Source organism: Lycorma delicatula, chromosome 1 (assembly GCF_047948215.1).
Source record: "Lycorma delicatula isolate Av1 chromosome 1, ASM4794821v1, whole genome shotgun sequence".
Taxonomy (NCBI): Eukaryota; Metazoa; Arthropoda; class Insecta; order Hemiptera; family Fulgoridae; genus Lycorma; species Lycorma delicatula.
In genome coordinates this window covers 354,395,304-354,412,791 of record NC_134455.1, presented here as the reverse complement: position 1 = coordinate 354,412,791, position 17,488 = coordinate 354,395,304, and the positions used below count along the sequence as shown (strand labels likewise).

The following is a 17,488-nucleotide window of genomic DNA, read 5'->3' as shown; positions in this document are numbered from 1 at the left end:
CTTCGTCCATCTTTAGTAATTCTACTTTCCAAATAACAAAATTCTTCTACCTCCGTAATCTTTTCGGGAGAAGAGAAGAGATTATGGTCTTCTCTTCCTATTTTTACATTCAGTGGTTCAGTGACACATCTTCGTTATTTCTTCTAAATTTCATTACTTTCATTTAGTTCTTATTTATTTTCATGCAGTAGTTCTTGCGTAGGACTTCATCCATGCCGTTCATTGTTCCTTTTAAATCCTTTGTACTCAGCTAGAATTATTATGTCATCAGCAAATCATAGCATCTTTATCTTTTCACCTTATACTGTTACTCCGGATCTAAATTGCTATTTAACATCATCAACTGCTAGTTCTATGTACAGATTAAAAAGTAATGGGAAAGATTAAAAACAATAGGGAACATCCTTGTCGGACTCCCTTTCTTATTATGACTTCTTTCTTATGTTCTTCAATTATTACTGTTTCCATTTGGTTCCTGTAAATGTTAACAATCGTTCTTCTATTTCTGTATTTGAACACTAATTTTTTTTAAATGCTGAACATTTTATTCCAGTCTACGTTATCGAATGCCTTTTCTAGGTCTATAAATGCCAAGTATGTAGGTTTGTTTTTCTTTAATCTTCCTTCTACTACTAATCTGAGCAACAAAATTGCTTCTCTTGTCCCTATACTTTTTCTGAAACCAAATTGGTCTTCTAACATTTCTTCCACTCTCTTCTTAATTCTTCTGTATAGAATTTTATTTATGATTTTTTATGCATGGTTAGTTAAGCTAATTGTTCTGTATTCTTCACATTTATCCGCTCCTGCTTTCTTTTTATTTATATATATTCCTGAAATGGTATAGAGATATTATAATTTTTGTACTGATCTTATAAAATTGTTACTGATACTACAATGTTCTTTTTTTAAAAAATAAACAAAAACTATTTCTTTAAAAATGAAGGAAATGGATAAATTACATTAAGAATCACACAATTAAACTTTTAGAAAGTCACCTAAACTTTACAAGTAATAACAAAACAATAATTTTAATAACAAATAATCTTAAATATTTTTGTAAATTACTTTTTAGTAGTTACCTTCAATACTATATTTTCATCAATTTGGTTTGTTAACACTAATTTGCTAAGAGCAGAAACACACCTAAAATCGTCTGCTGCACTTAATTTAGAACACCAATCATTGGCTTTTATTAGAGCATTGGTTACTGAAGTGATAATATTATCTAAAGATTTTAATTTTTCTATTGCCTAAAAAAAAATTAAAAATCAAATAATTAGATATTTAATTAAATAAATACAATTTTAATATAATAGGATACAGCAAACAACGATTAAACTTAAATAAATTAATGTACGATTAGCCTAATTCCAGGAATTTAATATAAAAATACAAAACTTTTTAAAATTACTTATTTGTTTATATTATTACTTAATTACTACATATATATTTTATTTAATATATTATACATTACTTAAGTAATATGTATATGGAATGTTCAATAATTAACGAGACAAATTGATGTAGAGAAAAACAATTCATTCAATCACAATGAAACTTTTCGAGGGTCACACTGGCAACTTTAGGAACACATTTAATTAGCTGTTTGATCATAATTAATCTAAACATAACCTCTTTTGTTGATTTCAGAATGTCAGCTCACTTGAAACGTGTATGCTGGAAGAGCAATGTTCAGTGACAAGATTTTTGCTATCAGAAGGTGTGAAACCAACAGAAATTTACTCAAGAATGTTAAAAACAGTTTGGTGAAAAGAATTTAAGCCATAGTATCTTGTATAAGTGGGTGGAACAATTTAATTCAGGCAGAACAAGTATGACTGATCTCCATTGCTCTGAAAGACCAGAAGTTTTGACTACTGCACTGCAAAATCGCATAAATGATATCCACGAAGACAGACAAACCAAAATTTCCCAAATTGCTAGTTTGTGTAATTTTGTGTCGGAAGCATGCAATTAATCATTCATGATGTGCTGAATTATTGCAAAATGTGTTCGAGATGGGTTCCAAGACAATTGACTCAAGCCCATAAAGATACCCAGATCCGCATTTATTCTAGCTCAAAGAACGGTTTGAAGAGGAAGGTAACAACCTGTGATGAAATGTAGATACACCATTTCGGGCGCAAATGCAAATGGCAAAGTCTTGAGTGGAAACATCCGGATTCGCCCACAAAAAAATTCAAAACTCAAGCGTCAACTGGTAAAGTGATGTTGATAGTCTTCTGGGACTCGTAAGGCCCAATTTTTGGTGAAAAATCAGAAAGAACAACGTATTACTACGAGTATAAGAACAATGCAGGAAGTGAGACCTGCGATAAGGTGAAAATGTCAGTGTGCTCTCTCAAAAGGTATGATTCTCTGCATGATAAATTGTGCCCCCACATCGCTCAGTGAATGGGAGAAACACTTGAGAAGTTGGATTGGAAGGTGTTGCCACATCCTTTTTTTTTATTAACAAATAAAATGCGCTGAATAATTTATGATATCCAGTGTATAAGTTTAAATTGTTTTCTTTTGTAACATATAGAAAAAAGAAACAAATTTATACACAGGCACTATTAGTTAAATTAACAATAATTTGTGAAAAATGGTTAAATGATAGCTATAAAAGATCTATACATGTACTCTGTAATGCAACATGAAATTATATATTTATATTTTTTATTAACAACAAAACAAGCCATTTTACTTTCATACAGTATGAAGTTTTTTTTTTCAGACGAGTAATGAGTAAACAATTTTTTCACTGATGCTGTTCTTAAGCTTCTTAAAATTATTCTATAGTAGGCTGTAGGCCTTTATAAGACCTCTGATACTTTTCAAGACAGCAAGATTTGAACATGATGTATCCGCTTTGTGCCTAAATGCACAATGTTTTATGTACTCAGTTGAAAGCTAAACTAATCCATAAGCTTTGTCTAACTTAAGTAGAACAACATTGCTTTTTTCATATATTTTATATTTTAAAACAGTATCCAGTTTTATACTAATAGATAATAAAGATAGTTTTGAAAAAGTCAGATGAGAAGTATAACATTATTAATTATAACATTATTAATAATGTTATAACGTTAATGTATAACATTATTTTTACCAAAAGAATTAACAACTGCTAGATAATATGCAATTTGAATATTCAAATTAAATTATTGTCAAGTAGCACCAACATTCTCAAAAATTATCAGTTCTTCAAACATATTTAAATAAAATACATATTTTTTTATTAACACAGCTCATCCATTATAAAATGTGCATTTGCATAATTTTATTATATTTACCAATGAAGAGTTACGGTAAACAGTTATGAAAGTGAATATGAAGACAAGATATTACACTCAAAAAATGGTTCACATATTTTAGATTTACAAAAGTTACATTTTTTACCATTGAATGTTTTTTACCAATAAAAAAGTAAAAGTTTTTTACGTAAAAAATGTAAATGGTTTTTTGAGAATGATTTGTTTTCATACTCTTTCAATAACCATTTCATTACATTTGTTAAAAAAAAAATGAAGACTAAGTGATTGAAATAACTAACCTGAAAATAAAGTAAAAACAAATGTTAGAAACAATTTATTTTGAAAACTAACTACTCAGATCTACTTACATATTTCATACTATCTTCATCTATACGATTACTAACTGAAAACTTTTGAAGCTTTAGAACACAGTCTTTCTTATTATCTGTAGTAATGGAATTACACCATTTCTGAGCTAGATCATTAGATGCAGAAGCAGTATTATCAATATCAGTCCAAGTTGGCGACTTCTTAAAAACCTGAAACAATACAAATCTTTTGTCATCTTTTAAAGTTAATGAAATTTTAAATAAAAATGATAAAACTTGAAAAGTGAGGCCAGTGGAACCTTTTATTATCAACCTCTCTATATTTAAACAGAAAAAATTAATGGGATAAGTATTATACAGACCTGCATAGATATTTACTATATAAGTAGTGTTAAAATGCAGTAAATGAAATATTTTTTTTAAATGGATATTTATCAGAGAGGAATGGATAACATTAAAGCTTAGTATTTAAATTGATCATTTATAGGTAGTTTATTTAGATAGCTAGATTGATGGTTACTTTAAATATGATCTTTTGCTAAAGTTTCGATTTACATACTTTCTTAATAAATGTTGGCAGAAAGCTTGCATACCTAATAATGCTTAGTTTCAATGGTTCAATCCATATTCTAAAAAGGCGACCGAAGTAGGAATGAAAATCACTGTGTAATTTCTTTTCTGTTGCCAGTTAAAGATTTATTAACAAATTTAATGGCTCAGGTGCAGGCTATATCTGAAGTTTTACTAAAAGAAATGGAGGTACAGTGAAGTTTTTGGAAAGATATCTTAAACAGGTAACGTCTTCATTCTGCCACAGATCATTTAAAAAAGAATAGATATGGACTTGAAACATATACTGCACTTCTTGATTTAGAGAAAAGTTATCTGTAAATTTTAAGTTATCTGTAAATAAATAAAAAGTGATGGCATTTAAAAACAAGGATCCTGTAAGGAAAAAAATTGATTCAGATAATAAAGTCATTGAACAAGTGAGCTCTTTTAAATGCTTAGGTTGCAGTCTTTCTTACAGTATAGATAAAAACATCAAAATAAAAACAAACAGCTTCAGAGCAGTGTGTGGTACCTGTCAGGTGGAACCTATGGAACAAAGCCAGAACTGACAGCAATTTAAAATTTTATAAAACAGAAGCTGTTCCAGTACTTTCACATGCCTGCGAGAACTGGGATCTTGAAATTTAAAGAAATAAGCTATCTTTCATGCAAAGTGTTACAAAAACAGTCAAAACAGTTTACCCTTCCAAAAGGGTCAAAACAGTCAGAAATGAAGTCCACTGGAGTTTGAACATAATCTCTATTTACAATGAAAGCCACTTATACAGAAAAAGAGGTCGAATATACTACAGAGATTGTATGATGAGAGGATAGCTAAGAACACTTATTATTGTTCACCAATGGGAAGAGGAGAAAGAGAATGTTTAAGGAAGTTCTGGTAGCATAGAACAGGTTTATGATCTAAACTAAAAAGAAATTATGATGATGATAACATAAACCATGTATGTATTTGTATGGTAAAATTAACACCCACCCAAACCCACTACCCACATTTAATATAATTTTGATATTTGTATTAATAATATAAATATCAAAAATGTTAACTCAATCCATGCTTTAAAAAGATGTTTTGCAGCTGCTGTTAATAATTTTGTTTGACTTTATTGCGCTGACTTTGTCTTCATTTTTGATTTGTTGTCATTTATTTACTGATATTTTTAATTGTTTTATTGATGTATACTCATTTATTTATATACTCTTGTTGTCTTTAGTCATTTGACTGGTTTGATGCAGCTCTCAAAGATTCCTTATCTAGTGCCAGTCATTCATTTCAGTATACCCCTTAAATCCTACAGCCCTAATAATTTGTTTTACATATTTCAAACGTTGCCTGCCTACACAATTTTTCCCTTCTACCTGTCCCTCCAATATTAAAGCGACTATTCCAGGATGCCTTAATATGTGGCCTATAAGTCTGTTTCTTCTTTAAATACATTTTTCCAAATGCTTCTTTGTTCATCGATTTGCCGCAACACCTCTTCATTTGTCACTTTATCCACCCATCTGATTTTTAACATTTTTCTATAGCACTGGATTTCAAAAGCTTGTGTTTCTTTTCTTCTCAGGTGTTCCGATTGTCCAGGTTTCACTTCCATATACAGCGATGCTCCAAACACATACTTTCAAAAATCTTTTTCTGACTTTTAAATTAATTTTTGATGTAAACAAATTATATATTTCTAACTGAAGGCTTGTTTCGCATGTGCTACTTGGCATTTTATATCGCTCCTGCTTGCTTTGTCCATCTTTAGTAATTCTACTTCCCAAATAACAAAATTTTTCTACCTCCGTAATCTTTTCTGTTCCTATTTCTATATTCAGTGGTCCATCTACATAATTTCTACTACATTTCATTACTTTCGTTTTGTTCTTGTTTACTTTCATGCGGCAGTTCTTGCATAGGACTTCATCTATGCCATTCATTGTTTCTTCTAAATCTTTTTTACTCTCAGCTATAATTACTATATCATCAGCAAATTATAGCATCTTTATTTTTCACCTTGTACTGTTACTCCGGATCTAAATTGTTCTTTAACATCATTAACTGCTAGTTCTACATAAAGATTAAAAAGTAACGGAAATAGGGAACATCATTGTCGGACTCCTTTTTTTATTACAACTTCTTTGTTATGTTCTTCAATTATTTCTGTTGCTGCTTGGTTCCTGTGAATGTTAGCAATAGTTCTTCTATCTCTGTAGTTAAACCCTAATTTTTTAAAATACTGAATATTTTATTCCAGTCTACGTTATCGAATGCCTTTTCTAGGTCTATAAATGCCTAGTATGTTGGTTTGTTTTTCTTTAATCTTCCTTCTACTATTAATCTGAGGCCTGAAATTGCTTCCCTTGTCCCTATACTTTTTCTGAAACCAAATTGGTCTTCTTCTAACACTTCTTCCATTCTCCTCTCAATTCTTCTGTATAGAATTTTAGTTATGATTTTTTATGCATGATTAGTTAAGCTAATTGTTCTGTATTCTTCACATTTATCTGCTCCTGCTTTCTTTTTATTTATATATATTCCTGAAATGGTATAAAGATATTATTTGTGTTTTTGAATCACATTTGTTAACTGGCTACCACTAACCAGTACAAGATGAATGACTTAGGTATATTTTCTCTACATCATATTTTCATGTTTTATATTATTTTTGTAATCAATTACGTAGAATAAATGAATAAATATATAGATATATAAATTTGATTGGCAAGTAAATATGAAATAACTAGAATGAATAAAATATGTTTGAAAGTATAAATATAAGGTTCCTAATATAAAATTCAAAAAAATAAAATATAACTTTACCCTGGGGGGGGGAATCCAGTACTTTACTCCCAACGAAAAAGTCAAGAATACACAAAATGAGCATGTCAATGTTATATGAAAATGCTACCAAAGCACTGAAACAAAATTTGAACTAATCCATGAGATAAGATAATGTTAGAGGTTACTTGTTGAATTACAGCCATTAGATATTGATAGTAGAAATAATTTGTGGCATGTATTGTTTAGTATACACAACTTTACAGCGTACAGTTTATAGGGTTTGTATAATATGGAATGTGTGAAGGTAAAGAATTAAAATGAGGGGGCACATGTGCGGTATTCCATGTCCAATAATACCCAATCTAAAATAAATTTAAAAAAATTAATACCCAATCTAAAATAAAGAAAATACATTATCATTATTTTCAAAAGGATAAATGGCATATAATGAGAAACAGTACACTTTTTTCAAAATCATAGATTTTATTTATTACAGTTATTTTCTAATTAATTAAACTGAAGAGCCAAGAGTTTTTAAAAATTTTGTTTGAATTTAAAAAAAGGACCCATTTTATATCGATTTCAATAATCATAATGGCTTTAGTAGTACTTGTAAAATGTAATGCAAGCATATTAAAATATGTGACAATACTACAATTCAATAAACTTGAATTGAATATTATTATTCATCATATTGTTTAATCCAACTAGAATTATTGCGTAAAATGGTTTTTGTTTTATCAGTTAATAGAATAGGTCTCTGTTCCACTAGAAGGAGGTATTACCAATAAGTAAAATTTAATGCACTTACTTCATTCATAGTATCATCATCAATTTCATCATTCAATAAACGTTTCTGAAATTTTAATGTGCACTGAAGTAGAGATTTCTCATCAGCTTTCAATCTAGTACACCACTGTTCAGCTTTTTTGTATGCTTCTTTGGTTATTTCACTGAGCTTTTTCCAAGTCATTCCTTTCTTTGCGGATAACTGAAATCAGAAAAATTAATCAAATTTATGTAAAACTACAGAAAAAACTGAACTGTGCAATTAAACCTCCAATTTTATTTTCTACTTTCCTTCAATCCTTAAATCTATGTGATCATTTTTACAATATGCCTCTCAGACACACCAAAATGTAAAATTCATTTCATCTGCCTTCAAGTTTCATGCCTCCTTTCTTACTCTTTCTATTTCATAACACACGTATTGCTACCTGATAAGTTATTTTTAAATCAGGTTTTCCAGTATTTGATTTGAATTGTATTCATTTTATGCTCGCAAGTACCAAAACTGATAGTATTATTTTTGAAGTGGCACAGAGCATGACTATAGGTTGCTGTGTTCCACTTCTGCAGCATATATATTGAGATCATAAAACAGTGCTCTGCATGACAAATAAGTTATTAATTCTTACTGCACATTTTTGGATAAATTTATGAGTTATTTTGTTATTTAATAACTGAACAATAATAAACATGCAAGCATTTTAATTATTAGTATTTATTAAAAAAATAAACTAACGTATGTATATAGATAGATCTGCAGAGTTAGGAAAAATTTATGATGAAATAACTGTAAATTATTTTCTCAGTAATAAAAGTAATAATATTAATGTGCACTAAAATAAAAATACTGTATTTCTTTAATAATACTTTATTTCCGAAGAAAATTCTTTATGATTGATAGATGATTATGTTTAATCTAAATCTCAAACTCAGTACTAACATTTGCAAACTTAATAATTATAGTATAGACTTATCTATCAAATCCGTCTTTTTTTCTGAAAAATTAATCAGCCACAGTGTTTTAATATGTAATTTAATCTTGTTTCCTGTCTTTTATCAGTATATTGTTATTTTATCATTCAGATGGAGATAACAGTTTTATAAAATTATTTATAACTTTTTTCTTATCAACCAATTCATAGATTGGTTGGCAGTAGCTGAACATATGCCTCTTTGGCCAGTTATCCTCTTGAGCTCAGAATAGGTCTGCAGCCTATGGGATTTTGTGGGTAATTTTCTCTAATCCCATTCTTACTAAAACCTGAACGTTTGTAACTTTTTCAACATCTTGCGGTAGCACTGTAGTTTAAAGGCTTCGATCATCTACTTTTTCTACAACCCACAAAAACACCACTAGTTTTTTGTGAGTGTCATATTGACATTCCTTGGAGTGGAAAGTTTGCACTTTTTGTTGAATGTTGTCTTTGTTTGGTTGATATGGCTGCCCAAGTAGGTAAAGTAGTCTATGCTCTGAAGTTGTTCACCACCAAAGATACAGTTTTCATGAATTCTAGGTCTACTTGCTACTATAAATTTGGTCTTTCCTTTACTTATTTTTTAATTTTACCTCAAGGCAAGTGTCAGTTCTAACTCCTCCAGCATGGTTATTAAATCAAGCTCATTTTCTGCAAACTGTATCATATCGACCTTTACTCCATACATATTTCCACCTCTAATGTTTCCCATCTTTTCTGTCACTTCTTGAAGGCCTCTCTGGATGTAACCATTGATAAGAAATATATCCTTGCATACCCCTTCACTGATGCTTGCCTACTCTTGGTACTCACCATCGACAGCTCACTCACCATAAAGATTTATTATTTATCCATTACTTATTCATTATTATATAACTATAATTTCAGTGCAAGTATATATCAATTTTCAAAAATTATACTCATCTGTAATTTTACAATTTATTGTTCAATGATCTGTGTTTTGTGCATGACAGTTTATAGGAAATTATCTACAAAAAGTTTGGATGTTCTCAGACAGTAATCTGCTTTTATTTACTGACACTAAATATCCACAGAAATAGTTATAAATAAATCTAATGCAAGTCTTAAAAAAGTGTTTCTTACAATACATGAAGTGACAGAAAGTACACTAAGAGAAGAATAACTAAGATTAATTGAATATATATTTTTCTATACATTATATGTAACGTTCAGAGTGGCCAGGAAGTCATTGTACCCTTAAAGTTAATGAAAAATATTAGTTAGGATGAGTGTTTAGAGCATACGGTATTTTCACTGGAGTCGATTGGCAACAGTTTTTTACAACGTCACACATTGCAAGTAAAACACAGTTTTGCTAAAATGGCTGACGTGAGTAGTTACAGGCAGAGGAGCGGTTAGTGAAAAGTATATAGGTTCATGAACGACAACATACGAATCAAACAATGAAGCTAATTAGTGATATGTTTCAGCAACACTTTAATAAGCAACAATGTTGGCTTGGAAAAAATGTGTGTTTGAATGAGGCAGTGTTAAAGATAGGCTGCAGAGTGGACAAAAGTTAACGAGGTTAGAAACATATGCTGCTGTTGCAGTTTCCACTGAACAATCCTAAATGAAATCAACTTGTAAAAGGTCAGCTGAATTTCATATACTACGGACGACAATGCAAAACCATATGAAAAAGATTTGAAAGTTAGGCCATTTCATCTGATGTTCATCAATGAACTGTCAGATGTAGACATGGAATGTTGCGCTGCATCCTGCCAGATCTTACTAGAATATTCCTCGCTGCAGTGTACTATGGAATGGTGGTTTTTACTGACAAATGTGCAATCTATTGCAGTTCATGGGTCAGGAAGGGTGAAAGAAAATCCTTATTACATGACAGCATTGGAAAGAAATCCACCACATGTCATGATATAGGGTGGAATGACAGCTCATCATTTGTTTGGTCCTTATTTTTTTTAATGGGCCAGTGAATGCACAAACTTATTTAGAGATGCTGCAGACATGGTTAATACCACAGATTCAAGAGAAGGATCTCATGAAACGAGTATGATTGCAGCAGAATGGAGTACCTGCACATTTTGCTCTATCAGTCTGTGCGTTTCTGAATGAAAAATTTCCAGGACGCTGGATTGGCTGCGTTACTCCAGTATCACCAGCTCCATTATCATGGCCACCACAAAGTTCCGACTTCACCACATCAGACAATTCATTATGGGGAATTATCAAGGCACATGTATCTGCACATAGCTACAACACAAATGAAGAATTGTGTGATGCTATAAGGGACGCCTTCCGTAATGTAACACCAGAAATGCTTTGTTGCATGTCACAGAGGATGTGGTGACATATAAAATTGAGTGTGCAACATGAGGACAAACACACAGACCAAGAGGAGTATTAAAATTACTACTATGTATCAAGCGAGTAAATAATATAATTCATTATTATATCGCATTTTTCATTTATAACACATTACAAACTTTTATTTCTAACTTTAAGGGGTACAGTGATTTCCTGGTCACTCTGTTTATATGAGGGCAAGACAAAAAGTAAAGTGAAATTCAAAAAATAATATATTTATTTGTACTTCCATAAATAATACATGCATTATATCTCAACATAATTCTCTCCTACTTCTATGCACTTAGTTCATCTTTTAACGAGCTTTTGAATTCTTTCCAAGAAGAAAGTTTTCGCTCTGGTGTGCAGAAAAGTTTTCACCGCTTCTATGGCCTCTTCATCAGATTGATAATGATTCCCTCACAACTTTTCTTTTAATGGGCTAAAAAAATGAAAATTGCTTGGAGCCAGGTTTGGAATGTGTGGAGGGTGGTTCAACAGCTTGAAACTGAGATCTTGAAGGCAAAGGACTGTTTTTTTGGCCGTATGAGATCGAGCGTTATCCTGAAGCAAAGTCATGCCTTTAGAAAGTTTACCACATCCTTTGGATTTGATTTTTTGCTTCAGTAAATGCAGTAGCTAACAGTAGTTGTTACTGTTTACTGATTGACCTTTAGGTGTGAAGTAAACCAAAAGTGAACCTTCCATATGCCAATATCCCAGAATATCATCATCATCACCTTTCCTGCAGACATCTGAGTTTTGAATGTTTTTGTTGAGGGTTAAAAGGATGTTTCCACACTAAACTTTGTTGCATACTCTCGAGTTCAAAGTGATGGATCCATGTCTCATCAATGGTTATTATTCGCTTAAGAAATGAGTATCCTTCATCTTCGTGATGTTTCAAAAGCTTCCAAGAAATTTTTAAATGATTTTTTTGTATATGCTGGTCAATTGACATGGAACCCAGCCAGCACAGACTCTTTAAAAGTTTAAAGAATCATGGATGATTGAAAATGCTTAGGAATGGATTATGTTCAACTCACTTGCAATGTCAACTGTAATTTGTCAATTACTGAGAATCGTTTGTTTAACCGCTCCAATATTATTGTTAGTCTTTGAAATGGAAGGCCTACCTTGCCGCTGTTCATCAGACAGAAATCCTACCACTTTTAAAGCAATTAATCCATCTAGCTTCCACTCAAACAACTCTCTCCATATTGCTGTTGCATTTGACAAATAGTCTCTGCTGGTTTCACCCCTTCTGAATTAAGGAAACATATCACTGCTAGCATGTCTTCCTTGGTACAATCAGACACTCTTATAAACAAACTCTTAAACACAATTACAAATAGCTAACAATGAAGCAATACTTTCAATGAACAACTGATGGAAGTTATGAGTTATAGCAGAACAATCATTGCTGCCATACATGTGATTGGGAGGGAAATCAAAATTTCACTTTACTTAATGACTTACCCTAGTGCATATGTATGTATGTATATGTATATGTATATATATATATATATATATATATATATATATATATATATATATAAAATGTATGGCAAGTATGGCAAATGCATTTGAAACATTAACATGCAAATATTTAAATAATTTTATATTAAATCTTCATTTATTTAATATTAAATAGAGATATCATTTTTTTTTTGTCCCTACTCCCCTGGGCTGGAACTACAATCAAGTATAACTCAGCCCAGAGAAATGTCCAAATCTCTAATGGGCCATCCTGCCTACAGGCATTACATCTGGCAAAACAGGTCAGCTGGTTGGATCTTATGTTCTTGCCTGCCTCAAGCCACCGGAGTGGAGTAACCAGGCCCAACTATGTCATTCTTGGGCCCCACCCCAGAAGCTGGGACTCAGTCTTTTTCCACATGGGGGTCCGAGAGTCCCTGTACCTCATCACTACTGCCCATCAGTGCAAGTATACGCCAGGAGCTGTTCCTCACCCCTATGTCCCCCCGCAGGGACCTGAGTCTGTCCCCCAATCACAGTAGTCGACCTCCTTCTGCTTCAAGATGTAAGCCACAAGCCCTCCATCTCCCTCCACTTGTCCATGCAACGCAACATATAGCTAAATGTAGTATGAGGCATGATCCACCCCAAGTGAGACACCTCCTTCAACTCTGCCTATCTAAGGCAGCAGTAAAATGTATGGTCGGAGGTATCCAAGAGGCTGCAGTAGATACAATTTGGAATCGCATGCCTTCCAAATCTGTGAAGATCGCCCCAAATTCTCCACGGCCCAAGAGAAGCTGGGAGATGTAGTAACTGACGTCCCTATGCCTCCTCACTAGTCACGATTCCAGACGAGGAATTAATCACAGAGTCCAATCACCTGTATATGACGCATCTTAGCTCTCTTGCCACTCTTGGATGAGAAGGGATGCAGAGTCAGACTTCTGCATCCCCTCATATATGCTCTTTAACTGCAGGGCTCGGAGACGGATCGGCGGGACACCCAACCCCGTAGGGAAAGCCTTATGACACTTCCAATCACCACACCCCCGTTCATGGTTTTGATGATTTTTAACGGGAGTCGTCTTTCGCACTCTAAACTTTTACATCTCACAGTAATAATGGCCTCGTTGGGAAGCCACGGATGTGATTTCCAAACTCAGTTTTGCCTTTACTGTAGGCCTCGTCCGAACATCTTGAATGTTCTACGTTCTACATCGATGCCCTCTGAACTAGCTAACCCAGTTCGCGGAAGCACGAACCCCGCGCCTAGTTCTACTCTTATTGAGCCAGTTTCTTGTAAATGCTGATAGATTTTGAGGCAAATTGAAAAACAACTTACCACCAAAAATGTTATTCGCCACAACAAAATTTAGTCCTAGTTCCCTTAGTGAACTCAAACTTTAGTTCATACCCCAGAATTGACTAATTCACAGACTCCGGTCTGGTCCTCAAGAGAGAGGCAGACAGACCTCCTACTCTCACTCAGCTCCATCGCACAGTCCCGCGTGACATTTACTTGCTTTCTACCATCGTTGAGATGCCGCTACACCTTACGGCTGCATGGGATCCATGCCCTCGGTAATGCAGCCGCTATCCCGCCGAAAGTGATTTTTCCTCATTCAAAACTGTCCTCGTCAAAACAGCGCTACTCCTCACGGCAGTGTGCTAATCCATATCCTTGGCAGTGCAGTCGCCGTTCCGCTGACAGCTAACATTCAAAATAATCACCACAATTTCTATCTAACCGTGGCTCGATGCCAAACGCCTACCTTCAGCCAATCAACAGCCCAGGCAGTTCCTAGCCACCCGGGTGCTACTCTACTATACCCCTTCAACCGTCCTGCTCAGGGCAAGGAAACAGAGGAAGCCAGCCACAATAGTCCATTTTCTGCGAGTCTTCCAATTGACTCCCAGATCAAAGAAGGAATCCACTCTCTCGAGTTCCCTAACAACTCTGGTACGTTCAATCTCGTACCAGGGACAAACATAAAGGACATGGCTCACAGTGTCATTGACCCTACAATCCGAGCACAAGCCAAAGTCAACGAAACCAAACCTAGCCAAATTATTCCTAAAGGCATCACGTCCTGAAAGGAATTGAGTTATATACCGATTGGGGGAGACCCATATAATTGCTCGCAGCTTCCTAACATTTGGAAAAATACCATGTGTGTATCGACCAGTGGAAGAATCGTTCCACCTAACTTTCCAATAGTCAAAACCTTTGTCTTCGATTTCTAGCATACGCCCAAAAGGAAGAAGCCTCCCTTTTTGGAAACATACCGCTTGTTACGTTCCGTAGCTAGAATATCAATGAGTTTAATGCCGGCGATAACAGAAACTGCCTCTCTCGAGACAGTCTTGTAGCCACCGATAACAACTAACAATAGAAGAAGCTGGGCTCGCAATAGAATGTCCGTATATCATTGGAATTGCAAAAGATGAGCCCAGACAGACGAAGCGTGCAACATTATGGCCTCACAGATACCTCTGTAAAGAATACGCCTGATACGATAATTCAACCCCCAGTCGGGATGGATGACTCTACGAACACCAAAGGTGTTCGTAGAGCCATCGATGGCATTCCTTGCGACAAACTTAAGGTGCTCCTTGAATTGAAACCTCTCATCAAGGATGACACCCAGATAAAGAGTGATTCAAAGAAACGGGAAATTTTGAAAGTTGTGTTGGTAGCCGTGGACGATTAGTACCACTTGATAAGTGGCAGCAGCTTCTCTAACCTAACCTGCCATTTAGTTGTCATAGATCCTTGGAGTGGTGCGCAACGTGCATTTACTATCAAAGCGTTTTACAAAATCAATGACACTGTGGAGGGAGCGCGTAGAGAATTTCGCCGTCATTTTAATCTGGGACGGTACGACCGTGTTCCATCAGCACTTGCAATTAAAACATGGATATCTAATTTTGGGGAAACTGGTTCGGCAATGAAAAAGAAACCTCCAGGCCGTGAGCGAACTGTCCATACCCACAGAATGTTCAAGCTTTACAAGATGCTGTCATACGAAGTCCACATCGATCAATCCGTCGTCTCTCAGCATCTTTTACAATTGCATAATTCAAGTGTTCGAAGAATGTTAGTGAAGGATTTGCAATTCCATCCATACAAGTTGCAGATCGTCCAGGAACTGAAACCGAACGATGCAGTTGTGCGAACACAATTCTGTAATGTAATGCTTCAGAAGATAAATGATAACGAAGAGTTTGTTCAGAAACTGTGGATGTCAGACGAAGCGCATTTCCACCTCAGTGGATTTGTTAACAAGCAAAATTTCAGATACTGGGCACAAGAAAATCCTACGCAGCTACACCAGCGTCCGTTGCACAGCCAGAAAGTGACCGTGGGTGTGCTATGTCATCTTACGGTGTTATAGGCCCTTATTTTTTTGAGGATGACAACGGTCTTGCGATTACAGTGACGTCGGCTCGTTATGTAGCCATGCTTGAAACCTTTGTTGTGGAACAACAAAAGAGATTTCCACCAATTCTTAACACAGCCTGGTTTCAACAAGTAGATCGTTCATTAGAAGTGTGAATACACGATCTTTGTCTAAAACAACTCCATTCTAGGTCGAGAGAGCCGACAGAAGAATGTTTTTTTCTTCTTATGACAAGTACTCTATAGACAACATCTCATGGCTCTTTATTTTCCTGCTCTTGTACAAAAGAGCGCCGGGAATCACGCTTAGAATACCTAACCTTATGAAAGTAATCGGTCCTTTTCCGACGATAGTCTGCAAGCAAGAGTGCACGCCGATCAGGATCACCCTCACGCTGTGCGGTTCTCCTGAGCCGGCCCACAATCTGCTTCATCGCGGTCAAGTTCCGAGTTCACCATCCTGCTACTCTCTCTTGACCCGTGCCTCTGGGAATCGACTGATCAGTGCCTTCAACTACCGCAGAAGAAAACCTCTTTGCCATGTCATCAAATGGAAGATTGTCCAGACTACGAGCAAAAACCCAAAACCTGGCCGCAAGAATATTAGAAAATCTAGGCCAATCCGCCTTTCTGTGCAGGAAGCGCCCCTGCAGAACAGGGACCTTCCCCGTATAGATATCTTGCTGCTCGCCTACTAATTCAAAAACTATTAGTCAATGATCAGTTGCGCAGTTATCGACTACTGACCAGTTTTGAATTCTACCAGGGATATCCTTGCCAACGGTAACATCAATGTTGGTACCATGGAAGGTCATCCGCAATTCAACTGCGAAAGTGGGAAATTCGCCGGCTAGATTAAAGACATCATAATGATGCTGCGCGATGAAACCTTCGATTAACTTGCCGCCATCGACCATGATCCCACTGTGCCAAAAAGGCGATTTGGCATCAACACCTATAAGAATTGGACAATCTGCTACCAGCTTAACAATTCTATTTCATCTTTCCAAATGCTGTTCGTGGGATTTCTGTACTGAAAGTACGAACTAACAACAACTAGGTCCAGACCATCCATGGCAAGCTTGACAACGACGTGATGCGTGTCAACAGGCCTTGCCGAATGAAGACACTATCTAAAGACTTCCTGCAGAGTACGGCGGACTTGCTGTCAGCAACAAAAAACTTCCTCCAACCGAGGAAACCTGGCAGATCACCCTTGACAAAGTACAGGTATTGTAGAAGAACATCGAGGCTCCGTTTTCCGACAACTTCACCTAACTCCACTTGAACTACATAGACACCCTAGGTATTAAGTTGACCGAACCTAACCATCAAGAGAGTTGAAGTACATCTCAAAGTTCTTAAGTAACAACCGTACTTCTTACTATTATCCGAGTGCCTATAATTTTTGGGCAACCTTTTGCTGTTAACGCAAGACGAAGCCTCTTTCTTTTGCGGACAGTCGTCACGCTTGTGGCCCTCCTCACCACAATGTACGCAGACCGACGCATACTTGCAGAACTTAACCTATGGCCGAAACGACAACATTTGAAGCAACGCTGCACGTCAAGGTATTCCTT

The 17,488-nt window shown here is 35.0% G+C and overlaps 1 protein-coding gene across 1 annotated transcript in view; it reads right to left on the bottom strand.

Annotated features, from left to right (window-relative positions):
- LOC142334470 (uncharacterized) overlaps positions 1 to 17,488 on the bottom strand; it is a 712,180-nt gene that overhangs the window by 339,031 nt on the left and 355,661 nt on the right. The window contains exons 58-60 of the mRNA XM_075382526.1: positions 7,744 to 7,923; positions 3,632 to 3,802; positions 1,083 to 1,253 (exon numbers count right to left, since the gene is read on the bottom strand). Coding sequence (XP_075238641.1) covers positions 1,083 to 1,253; positions 3,632 to 3,802; positions 7,744 to 7,923 — 522 coding nt within the window. The remainder of the gene's footprint in view (positions 1 to 1,082; positions 1,254 to 3,631; positions 3,803 to 7,743; positions 7,924 to 17,488) is intronic.